The sequence below is a fragment of the Rhineura floridana genome, chromosome 7, assembly GCF_030035675.1.
Source record: "Rhineura floridana isolate rRhiFlo1 chromosome 7, rRhiFlo1.hap2, whole genome shotgun sequence".
Taxonomy (NCBI): Eukaryota; Metazoa; Chordata; class Lepidosauria; order Squamata; family Rhineuridae; genus Rhineura; species Rhineura floridana.
In genome coordinates, this window is record NC_084486.1 from 38,735,656 (window position 1) to 38,748,711 (window position 13,056).

The 13,056-nt window shown below is 45.2% G+C and overlaps 1 protein-coding gene across 1 annotated transcript; it reads left to right on the plus strand.

Annotated features, from left to right (window-relative positions):
- The first annotated feature begins 363 nt into the window (after nt 1–363).
- TYSND1 (trypsin like peroxisomal matrix peptidase 1) lies at nt 364–12,850 on the plus strand. The gene is made up of 4 exons (XM_061635289.1): nt 364–1,859; nt 6,922–7,052; nt 7,601–7,786; nt 9,549–12,850. The coding sequence occupies exons 1-4, from the start codon at nt 694–696 to the stop codon at nt 9,764–9,766; spliced, it is 1,701 nt and encodes a 566-aa protein (XP_061491273.1). The 5' UTR covers nt 364–693; the 3' UTR covers nt 9,767–12,850.
- The last annotated feature ends 206 nt before the right edge of the window (nt 12,851–13,056 follow it).

Consider the following 13,056-nt stretch of genomic DNA (forward strand, 5'->3'; position numbering starts at 1 on the left):
TAGTGTGGATATGCTGAAATATTCCTGAGCCAGCCACAGTTCTTTCCAAGAAAGATGCCTCGCCTCTTTGAGAACTTTTAATTTAGAAGGCTCTTGTCTAACTAAACTCCCGCCTTGTAGCTCTCAAACCAACCAGCTCCCGATCCTGCAATGAAATCTTGGACAAGGTAGAAAGCAGGCAATCGCAGAGGACGTCTGTAGTCACTTCATGAGTCACTTTAACCAATCGCAGCTGGCTTGTTGATAGCGCAGCCAATAAGGAGGGGGTCCTTTTCCCACCTGACCCTGCTCGTCCTGTTCTGTTCCGGCTCCGGCTAAAGCCGCTCGCCCGCTTTTCGCTGTTTGGAAACCTCTTGAATGTGGGCAGGGGGGTGGGGCCCTGAGGACTTTGCGCCAGAGTGGACTTTGTCGCTGCGCTGCAGCAGGGCCGTGTTCATGCAGGGCGCACGGGAGAGGGTATCTCCGTGAATTTTATACTTAGTCTTTCCGGGCACCGAAGTATCACGTGGGCGGGGGATCTGGGTCAGTTCCCACGTGATTCGCTCGTCTGAACTTTCTTTCGCAACTTCGGAGCTCCCTCCTTTCTCCCTCCCTTTTGTAAGAATTCGTCCCTCTCCCGACGTGCTCTTTTCTCCGCTTTGTACCATGGTGGATGGCATTCGTTCCCAGCGCTGCTAAGGAAAACCCACCCGAATGGCCGTGACTCTGCGACTGACAGCAGAGAGAGCTGGCTGTGTTGTCTGTGTTTCTTCCTCGCGCGTTACCAGCGGCGCTCTCGGACCTTTGTCCCAAGGACCCTGGAGCGGCAGTGGGATCCTCTTGACTCCCGACCCAGGCATTGTTCTCTGCCATGGAGCCATCTTCTCCCCTTTCCTCCTGGCCTCTGAGTACCAAGACTGGCCCCAGCGCAATGTCTTGCTGGCTGATAGCTTCTCCCCAGACATCCAGATCCAGGTGCTTAGGCCAGGCGAACGCTGCTGCAAAACTAGTAAGAATTGGCTAGGTGGAGACATGGGGGACAACATCTCAGTTCTGAGGTTCAACCCACTTTCAAATCGGCATGAGACACCTGGTGACATGAAACGCCACAAGGCCGAACTCATGATGATGGTCCCCTGTCTGCAGTTCCAGGATGCTTTCTCCAGAGTCTTTAGTGCTTCTGAACAATGGCATTTTGGCAGAGATGTGGCTGAACAGGAATCCAATGTGCTTGTGGATGATGTGCGTTTCCTGCACTGGTTTGCCCTGCTGAGAATCCTGGATTGCGATTTCCACGGTGTGGGTTGGGTGAGCTGTGTGCCAGCCAAAATGCTGAGGAAGGGAGATCCGGTCTTTACCTGTGGCTCCCCTTTTGGGTCATTTTGCCCCGACATCTTCATGAACACCCTTAGCAAAGGGATAGTGAGCAACATGGCCGGAGAAAGCAACACTCTGATCCTGACTGATGCTCGGTGCTTGCCTGGCACTGAAGGTGGAGGTGTCTATGCGATATTGGGAAGTAGCCTTCACTTAGTTGGAATAATTGTAGCTCCACTTTGTTGGAAATCCAATGAATGGGTTGGCCTAACACTGGTTTGTGCCATCAGCAATATTCTGGATTATATTGGGAGTATCCTTTCTGGGCCTCACCAGTCTCTGAAAACCTGGTTGAACCCCATGCAACTTGTGACCAAGGCTCATAGTAATGTGGTAGCCAGAGATGGTCTGAATGAGCAAATGCTGTCTGCTGTGGTTCTGGTGGAACATGGCCTGACCTGGGGATCTGGTGTTATGGTGAATTCAAAGCTTGTGTTGACCTGTCGACATGTGGCTAATGGAGCATCGCATGTCTGTGTAAGGGTACAGCCCAGCCTGGAAAAGTATGTCAGATTTCTCATCTGTACAGAGAGATACTGAGTTCTAGTTCTGTTGGCTTTCCTACATCTTCTAGTTTCCCCAAGGGCTGAAAAATCATGAGCATTAAATCATCAGTTGGTCAATCAAAAGCATAGATCTGGGGTCTGTTGTAGACTTGGGGCCAATCTGGATATTTGTTAGAAGTGAGCTTGCAGAGGAACAAATTACATATATCCTGAAATCCCCACTCAGTGCATTATATCAGTAATGGAGAAACAAACACCTGTGAATTGAAAAGCGATACAAAACGTGAGTGTAAATATAGTGGATGCTTCCTTGGAAACGAGGGATATCTGAGCTTTGGCTGAGTTGTTCATTTGAAGCTAAAGTCCATTTCAGGTGAATGTTCTTGGAAACAAGCAGTTGTTCAATTTTATTTTAAAACAGTGCCTTATTTGCTTTTTAAAAAGGAAAAATGGAATAGCTTGCTTCATGCATAATATTTGTACATATACACACAGAACACTTCTCATGTGCCCAGCATACTGATCCTTAAATGTGGCTAAGTCATATTCCTGGCTGTATGCATTTTTCAACCCATTGACGTAATAAACCTTAAACAAAACTATGCAGGTAAGAAGCCAGCAGGGGTGTGGGGGCTTTCCAGTGTTTTGCACTGCCTGCAGCATGTACGACTTATCTGCCTGTTGGACAGAAGTCGTGGGTATGCTCTCGGTGCAATGAGCTCCTGGCTCTCCGGGAACGACTTCATTTCCTTGAGGCCAAGGTGGCGGACCTGGAAAAGCTGAGAGAGGCAGAGAGGTGTGTGGAGGAGGCCTTCAGGGACGTTATAGCTGTGTCCCACTCCAACGATGATAGCTCTCCTGCTATCATGGAGAACGATGGTCTCGGGGAAGGAGAGCATCCAGCTGAGGAAGAGGGAAATGATCCCTAAGAAGGGACCCATTCCTTGGGGGATGAGCAGCTATCCTCTCGTGCCGAGGATATATCTCCAGAGGGTGGAGGGATCCTTGTAGTGGGTGATTCGATCATTAGGAACATAGACAGTGGGGTGTGTGATGGGCGTGTAGACCGCAAGGTGTTTTGCCTGCCTGGTGCGAAGGTTGCGGATATCGCCCGTCGTTTAGATAGTTTGGTAGACAGTGCTGGGAAGGAGTCAGTGGTCGTGGTGCACGTTGGCACCAACGACATGGGGAAATGCAGCCGTGAGGTCCTGGAAGCAAAATTTAGGTTGCTAGGTAGGATGCTGAAAGCCAGGACCTCCAAGGTGGCTTTCTCTGAAATGCTACCGGTTCCACGCGCAGGACCAGCCAGACAGGCCCAGCTTCGCAGTCTCAATGCGTGGATGAGACGATGGTGTCGGGTGGAAGGGTTTGGATTTGTTAGGCACTGGGGAACATTTTGGGACAAGCCGGGCCTGTACAAAAGGGACGGGCTCCACTTGAACCAGAATGGAACCAGACTGCTGGCACTTAAAATTAAAAAGGTGGCAGAGCAGCTTTTAAACTGACTGAGGGGGGAAACCCGACAGGAGCTGAGAAAGGTCCGGTTCGGAATAAACCTCCCCCCTGGGATAAAAACCAAAGAAATGATGAAATTTTAAAAGGGGTAGGCCTAGAAGTAGGCATTGTGAGAGCAGGGGCACAGGATATAAATTCAGAAGAGCAAAATTACCACAGGCCTAACCACAAGTGCCAAAGACACTTGAAGAGAGACACTGCTTACAAGTGCCTGTACGCTAATGCTAGGAGCCTCCGAACCAAGATGGGAGAACTGGAGTGCTTGGTCTTAGAGGAGAGCATTGATATAGTGAGCATAACGGAGACCTGGTGGAATGGAGAAAACCAGTGGGATACGGTTATCCCTGGATATAAACTATATCGGAAGGACAGGGAAGGACGTATTGGTGGCGGAGTCGCTCTATACGTGAAAGAAGGCATTGAATCCAGCAAGCTCGAAACCCCAAAAGAGGCAGACTCCTCCACAGAATCATTGTGGGTGGTGATACCATGCCCCAGGAGGGACTTAATACTGGGAACGATCTATCGTCCCCCTGATCAAAATGCTCAGGGAGACCTTGAGATGAGATATGAAATTGAGGAAGCATCCAAACTAGGAAATGTGGTAGTAATGGGTGACTTCAACTACCCGGACATAGACTGGCCGCATATGTGTTCCAGTCATGACAAAGAAGCAAAGTTTCTAGATATTCTAAATGACTATTCCTTAGACCAGTTGGTCATGGAACCGACTAGAGGGACGGCAACCCTGGACTTAATCCTCAGTGGGGACCAGGACCTGGTGCAAGATGTAAGTGTTGTTGAACCGATTGTGAGCAGTGACCACAGTGCTATTAAATTAAACATACATGTAACTGGCCAATTGCCACGAAAATCCAACACGGTCACATTTGACTTCAAAAGAGGAAACTTCACAAAAATGAGGGGATTGGTAAAAAGAAAGCTGAAAAACAAAGTCCAGAGGGTCACATCACTCGAAAATGCTTGGAAGTTGTTTAAAAACACTATATTAGAAGCTCAACTGGAGTGCATACCGCAGATCAGAAAAGGTACCGCCAGGGCCAAGAAGATGCCAGCATGGTTAACGAGCAAAGTCAAGGAAGCTCTTAGAGGCAAAAAGTCTTCCTTCAAAAAATGGAAGTCTTGTCCAAATGAAGAAAATAAAAAAGAACACAAACTCTGGCAAAAGAAATGCAAGAAGACAATAAGGGCTGGTAAAAAAGAATTTGAGGAGCACATTGCTAAGAACATAAAAACCAACAACAAAAAATTCTATAAATACATTCAAAGCAGGAGACCATCTAGGGAGACGATTGGACCCTTGGATGATAAGGGAGTCAAAGGTGTACTAAAGAACGATAAGGAGATTGCAGAGAAGCTAAATGAATTTTTTGCATCTGTCTTCACAGTGGAAGATATAGGGCAGATCCCTGAACCTGAACTAACATTTGCAGGAAGGGATTCTGAGGAACTGAGACAAATAGTGGTAACGAGAGAGGAAGTTCTAGGCTTAATGGACAATATAAAAACTGACAAATCACCAGGCCCGGATGGCATCCACCCGAGAGTTCTCAAAGAACTCAAATGTGTAATTGCTGATCTGCTAACTAAAATATGTAACTTGTCCCTTGGGTCCTCCTCCGTGCCTGAGGACTGGAAAGTGGCAAATGTAACGCCAATCTTCAAAAAGGGATCCAGAGGGGATCCTGGAAATTACAGGCCAGTTAGCTTAACTTCTGTCCCTGGAAACCTGGTAGAAAGTATTATTAAAGCTAGATTAACTAAGCACATAGAAGAACAAGCCTTGCTGAAGCAGAGCCAGCATGGCTTCTGCAAGGAAAAGTCCTGTCTCAGTAACCTATTAGAATTCTTTGAGAGTGTCAACAAGCATATAGATAGAGGTGATCCAGTGGACATAGTGTACTTAGACTTTCAAAAAGCGTTTGACAAGGTACCTCACCAAAGGCTTCTGAGGAAGTTTAGCAGTCATGGAATAAGAGGAGAGATCCTCTTGTGGATAAGAAATTGGTTAAGAAGCAGAAAGCAGAGAGTAGGAATAAACAGACAGTTCTCCCAATGGAGGGCTGTAGAAAGTGGAGTCCCTCAAGGATCGGTATTGGGACCTGTACTTTTCAACTTGTTCATTAATGACCTAGAATTAGGAGTGAGCAGTGAAGTGGCCAAGTTTGCTGATGACACTAAATTGTTCAGGGTTGTTAAAACAAAAAGGGATTGCGAAGAGCTCCAAAAAGACCTCTCCAAACTGAGTGAATGGGCAGAAAAATGGCAAACGCAATTCAATATAAACAAGTGTAAAATTATGCATATTGGAGCAAAAAATCTGAATTTCACATATACGCTCATGGGGTCTGAACTGGCGGTGACCGACCAGGAGAGAGACCTCGGGGTTGTAGTGGACAGCACGATGAAAATGTCGACCCAGTGTGCGGCAGCTGTGAAAAAGGCAAATTCCATGCTAGCGATAATTAGGAAAGGTATTGAAAATAAAACAGCCGATATAATGCCATTGTATAAATCTATGGTGCGGCCGCATTTGGAATACTGTGTACAGTTCTGGTCGCCTCATCTCAAAAAGGATATTATAGAGTTGGAAAAGGTTCAGAAGAGGGCAACCAGAATGATCCAGGGGATGGAGCGACTCCCTTACGAGGAAAGGTTGCAGCATTTGGGGCTTTTTAGAAAAGGCGGGTCAGAGGAGACATGATAGAAGTGTATAAAATTATGCATGGCATTGAGAAAGTGGATAGAGAAAAGTTCTTCTCCCTCTCTCATAATACTAGAACTCGTGGACATTCAAAGAAGCTGAATGTTGGAAGATTCAGGACAGACAAAAGGAAATACTTCTTTACTCAGCGCATAGTTAAACTGGAATTTGCTCCCACAAGATGCAGTAATGGCCACCAGCTTGGACGGCTTTAAAAGAAGATTAGACAAATTCATGGAGGACAGGGCTATCAATGGCTACTAGCCATGATGGCTGTGCTCTGCCACCCTAGTCAGAGGCAGCGTGCTTCTGAAAACCAGTTGCTGGAAGCCTCAGGAGGGGAGAGTGTTCTTGCACTCGGGTCCTGCTTGCGGGCTTCCCCCAGGCACCTGGTTGGCCACTGTGAGAACAGGATGCTGGACTAGATGGGCCACTGGCCTGATCCAGCAGGCTCTTCTTATGTTCTTATGTTCTTATGTTCAGGTATATGTACTCTAGGGTGTCAGGACTGGCCATGGCATGTACATGTGGCAAATTTATGCCACCCTGTAAAGTGATCAAAAGAAGCATTTGTGTTTCTGCAACCCCTGCATCTTCTGAAGGTGCCAATCAGTCCACGTTTAGAAACATCAGTGAGACTTGTTTCTAAGGCACTTTACTGGACATCAGGCAAACGTGGTATAACCCCTATTTATTTTAATGGACTTGTGTAATAGACCTTGCATCTTGTTAAAAGTTATGCCGGTTGAACAAAATCATGGTTTATTCTAAGAATCTGTGTTGATATCTCCTTAACCACTTCCTTCTGTTTGCTCCTAGGGCTACTGTAGCTAACGGGAAAGTGGTGTTTGCTACCAAGGACTCTTCTCCCTATGACATAGCACTGCTGGAATTAGAGCAAGGTTTATCCACTTTTGCAGAGCCTGGGCTGGCATCAGAGATTTATACAGGTAAAAGCTGGACAGGCCACCCAGCTCCTTTTGGTCACAGTGGAGTGATTCTTGTGATTTATTATGGGAAATAAACGCCCTTTAATAGTCTGGGCTACTAAGTTTATATGGAAAAACGGTATTAAAAATCTCATTAGACTCCTTCCCCTGAATATCATCAGGTAAGCAGGTACAAAGTCTAAGCTATACATTTTGGGGTGTGTGCATGGGGTGGTGGTTGTTGCACTAATTAAGTGTGTCCAACCCCCCATGTGTTGACATTCCCCCAGGCAAGTTTCTGTGCAAATCCTATGCTGTTCTTTTGGAATCTTTATGGCAGAATAAGTGAATTATATGATGGGTTCAGTGCAAGTGACAAAAATCCATAAAATGTGCCTTCTGTGGCAAGCAGGGCACTCACTTCTTGCACTTCCGTTTTGCAATACAATTCTCCTTGTGGTTCTGCCCCATAGAGAGACTTGGGAGCTTTGGAGTCTCTTTTTTTCTCTCTCTCTGAAGTGGTTCTTTGGTGTGACTTTTTGCCACTTTGATGTGTGTTCCTCATTCAGGAGAAGATGTGAGTATTGTTGGCTTTGGTGTCTTTGGTGAGACCTGCGGCCCATCGGTAACATCAGGGATCCTGTCAGCGGTGATCACTGTGGAAGATGAGCCTGTGATGCTTCAGGCAACCTGTGCAGTTCATGGTGGCTCAAGCGGGGGAGCCCTCTTTGCCACACACAGCGGGAAACTCCTAGGTATATAGTATAGTCACTCTTTTCCCTTCTCTCCTATGGTCTCACTGTGTGGGTATAGAAATTGGTGCAAGAGTGGAATTCTATATTTTGATAATTACAGCTTTAAGGAAAGCAAGTTTCTACCCCTTAGCATGCAAAGAACTGGTTTAAGTATGGAAGCAGCACTTGGTGAAATCTTCGCGGTGAACAGGGTCTCCGTTTGTCGAGAAAGAGTCTTCGCCACATTTTAAATATATTATTAATTAATCAAATTTTTATCCCAGAAGGAGCCCAGGGTGGCAAACAAAACACTAAAAACATCTTCAAACATCTCAAAAACAAAACATCTTGAAAGAAAAATATTTTAAAAACATCGTTAAAAACAAAAGGCGATTCTGTTGAAAAAGGAAGGTCTTCAGTAGGCGCCAAAAAGACAACGCATAGGGCACCTGTCTAGTATTTAAGGGGAGGGAATTCCAAAGATTCCTTTTAGATGTGAGAAGCTATAGAAATCCTGAACAGTTACAAAGAATAAGGAATTTAGTTTTGAGAACACAAGTTCTAAACCCCCATGTTGTTTATATTTTATTTATTTGAGGCATTTTTATTCCAGCTTTGAATATAAGTGTTCAGGGCAGCTAACAACTGGTTGTATCCACCTTTGTCTGGGTGCAAATAGAATGGATTTCCGCTAATGCAATGGGACTTCACTGTCTTCTCTTCCTCTTTGCAGCCCCAGGCACCCTCAAAATCTGCTCCAGAGGGTTGGGTGACCCTCTGGAACAGATTTTGTGAGTACACGGGCTGCAGGGTGAGGAGGGTGAAGTCCTGTATGCAAGCAGAAGTTAGTTTGTGCTTCTTGGATTATTGGATTCTACCCAATAAACACATCAATAAAAATAATAACTGATAAAAAGCGAAATGTAAAAACTTTGACTTGTATCCGATGGCTGTGTAAGAGGAAGCCAGCTTTTTCGACCAATCTTTTCTGTACTCCTCTGCAAGCCCTTTTCAGCGGATCAGGAAAAGCCCCCTGAACATTCAGGGGCAGGGGGCTGTACTATATGAGGCGATCCATCATCGGCCGGTGGAATTGTGCACCAGCAGGAGCTCTGTTAGCTTCAAACCTTGGAGGAGGGATCTTGTGCTAACACACATTGGGGTAAGATTCCACCACCCACTTTTGGACACTTCCTCCTGCAGCCCCATACAATATAGCTGTCCAGGGCCACAGGGGCAAAGAGGGGAAGGGAAAGATTGGTTGTGTGAGCTGTCTTCTGGTCATACAGTCATTGGACACAACCCTTTAAAGTAAACTAACAGACCTGGCAGATTAAAATCAGCAGCTGAAGAAGCAAAATGCCTGCTAGAAAGAAAAGGCTTGGTGCAGTGGTGGCAGGGCAGATGGAGAGGGGGCAAAATGGGCCTCTCCTGGCCGAGACCTCCCCGGGTCTTGGGGCAACAGCAGAAAAGGCCACACAGATCATGTGCCAGCAAAAACAGGGCTCTTTGCTCTGTTTGTACTGTGTGTGGCATGGTTTGCCACCCCCCTTTGCCTTTGCCAAGCCAAAGCACTTTATATAGCCGCTCATCCCACAATTGCAATGAACCTTCGACAATTTGATTGTGTCTGACAGCAGCCTTGGTGGGTTATTAATCTTGTAATCATTGTCTGACCATGGAGATAGGTCTGATCTCACTTGGTGATTGAGACATTTGGAATACAATCCAATGTTGCCCTTTTTCTTCTTCCCTCTTACCCACCCCTTTCTTCCAACTCCAGGTATCGTTGCCAGCAACACCAGGGATAACAGCATGGGAGTGACATACCCTCACCTGAACTTCAGCATTCCCATTACTGTCCTGCAGCCAGCCCTCATGGAATACATTCAGAGCAGAAGCCTGTCTGGCTTCCAGGAACTAGACAGGGTGGCCGACCAGATCCAGGTTGTCTGGAGGCTCCAAAGAGAACCCGTGGAAGTACCACTCAGCAAGCTCTAAGGAGCTTCAGAAGAGAGAAGAAACGTATTGCTTATCCATGTCCCGAACTATGTCAGGATGGGGCAGGGATGCTTGTATTATGGGGATACCCAATCAATCATGCTTAGGGGTTAACTTCAATTTTTTTAGGTGGTTTTTCTTGGCTAGAGATGGGTTTTGATTTCACTAGAACTTTCTCCCCACCTTATTTCCTATTATACAACGAACTGTGTCCTTCACTTCTTCAATCTCACTCAAGCACCAAAACATCTTCTGTTCCCTTAAACAATGCTGCCTGTTCTCCCTTGCTGGGAACTCTGTTGTTTCCATGTGCCTTCTGCCAATCCTTTTTCAAAACCCACATTTTCTGTAGAGCCTTTGATTTTACTCCATAGTTGCCCCCATGCCCCTAAGAAAGGGAACCTGTATGTTATTGGTCTCCAGCTCCCATCAGCACGGCCAACGGTCGGGTATGATGGGGATTATAGTCCGGCAATATCCAGAGGGCCACAGGTTCCCCAGTCCTTCCTTACTACCTCTTGCAAAAAAACCACTGAAAACAAAGACTGAATGCAGCTGCATTTGCTCATATCCATCCCCTGGTAGCCTTATCTTTTCCTTCTCTCCCTCTGTTGCCTTCATGCACAGATGAAGTTCAGACTGTTAAGCTCCCCAAGGAACCTGTCCTTATTTTGATTATAGTACTATATAAATAAACAGCAACATAAGCAATCGGCTGACTACTTTTATCAGTTGGTTGCAGTGTCTGTGCTTGCCACCAGATGGTGCCAGTGTTCCAGACATAACTGATAGTGTTTTTCCTTTCAGTTTGTAGAAGTTGATTTGAACTTTTACGTTTGCAGTTGGTAATCTTTTATGTAGAAGTTGTTAACCATGATCCCTTGTCTATGAAATGGAATTAGGCTATTTCAGCTCCTCCTTCTTGCTGATTCTCTTTAGATCATTCATTGGTCACTGGCTTTTCTATGCAACTGTGAGCTCCACCCATAGAAAATGGGTCTCTTTTCTTAACAGCCACAGATGAGAGGAGTGATTTAAAAGGCCCTGATTGGGTCCAGGGAGATCAACTCTCTTTCCACAATGGCTCTCTTCTACCTTCACTGTTAGAGGCAGTGTGTCTCTGAATACCAGTTGCTGAGAATCACATGTGGGGAGAGAGCTGTTGCACCCAGCTCCTTTTGGGGGGCTTCCCATAGGCAACTGCATGGCCACTGTGAGAACATAATGCTGACTAGATGGGCTTTTGGCCCGATTCAGCAAGGCTGCTCTTGTGTTCCGTGTGGACTTTACGGTACAATTTAAACAAAAAACAATCTGTATTGGCCATTCTTTTATTTTCAGCATTATACTGCAAATGCTGCAGTAATAGGATAATAGCCTTTTGCCATGTAGTACTCAAGAGGACTCATGGGGGCTCATATCCTCTTTAAAAAAAAAAAAAGGTAAAGTGCAAGGCTACTTTTTTTACTTCTCAGCAAGAGACTGACTCAAAACAATCTTTTAAGTTTTCCCTTAGGAATGAAATTGATTAAGCCTGCCTGCAATGCAGTCTAGTCCATTTCAACACTCCATTGATTTAGGAAAAGGCCAGGAGATGCAGCTGCAATTAGGGAAGCCAACATTTTCCTCTGTGTGAGCCTCTCTCTCCTTGCCTGTTTTATGTTTGTTCAATGCCAAGCTTCCCATGCTGAATTGGAGTCATAGCCACAATAGTCAGAAAGATAAGTTGTATTACATAATTATTGTCTGTATGTAGCCTGTGCAGTGGGAATGATGGTGGTGAGTGCTTCTTGCTACCCTATCAATGTCTAATAGATACAGTGCTGAGGGAAAACTTTTTGAATGCTTTGCTGGGTACAGATAATCTCTTCTGTTCACCTGTAGGAAAAGGTCACAGCCAACACAATAAACACACTTTTCATCTGACAGACCTGAATTTCTGGAGGGACATACACAAATATGACATAACTTCATAGAATCCATTAGTTTGGGGAGCTAAAGTGAGCAAAGTCCTAGGGATGGAAGATGGTATGTACAATATCCATTTGTCTCCCAACCTTCCAGTCTTGTCAAGACAAATGTCCACACAAGGAGCACAATTGCCTTAGAAGAAAATGAAGACTTCTTGAGACTATATCTCAAGCAAGCGTAGCTCCTTCTCCTTTGAGCCATAAATATTTCTGGCTGTAGCTTCTTCCAGCTGTGGCTGTAGAGAGAAATGTTGTGTGTCTGTAAATGATGTTAGAAATGTTGAGAGTTTCCCCCCCTGGTGGTGGTGGTAGGGGAAGAGATCACCAGTGAAGTCAATGTGAACACTCTGTTGCCTTGTTCAGAAAAAAACATAAGAGTCATGCTGAATCAGTTTGAAGGCCCATCTAGTCCAGTATCCTGTTCTCACAGTAGCCAACCAAATGGAAAGCTGGCAAGCAGGACCTGAGTCCAACTGCACTCTTCCCATTTGTGTTTTCCAGCAACTGGCAGTGGAGGTAGAACATAGCCATTATGGCTAGTAGCATTTGATAGCCTTTTCCTCCACAAACTAGTCTAATAATCTTTTAAAGCCATCCAAGTTGGTGGCCATCATATATCGTGGGAGCGAATTCCATCATTTAAACTGTGCGCTGAGTGAAAAAGTACTTTTGTCTGTCCTGAATCTTCTAACATCCAGCTTCTCTGGATGGTCCACAGGTTCCAGTATTATGAAGAGGGAAACATCTTGTTTTCTGCTTCCTAAGAATGCCTTTTTTGCTCTTACCTTTTTTTATAAAATCATCTCTCACTTCTGTAGAATGCTCTTTGGTCTTCATTTTCCTCAGATCCACAGCCTGACCACCGATCCTTCAACAGTGGGGTTTTTATCCTGACAATGTGACAGCAACTGTAATGGGTCACAGGTGGAGGCCAATGGTAGGGTAACTGTGTCCTCGATAGGGCAATTTCTTTCATCTGTGTAAACTGGGAGCTTCCACAGCACAGGGGTTGAATACTTATGCAAGCAACATGTTTCAGTTTTTTATGTTTCTTACAAACACTTCCCAAAATAAAAGCTATGTCACCTTACAATAATTGATTTTGAGTTTCAGTGTTTCAAAATAAAATATCATATAGAATGACATTAAAATATACCATTTGTAATTCAGTAATATGTGAGCATTGGTCAGGGCCCGAGTACTTTTGCAAAGCCCTGTATGTATAAATACATTGTACATACACACATGCACACATTGCCGTGATTATTTCCTAAAGGTAAGGCATTATGTTGCCAACTTATTCCCCAGTCCCTGTGCCTG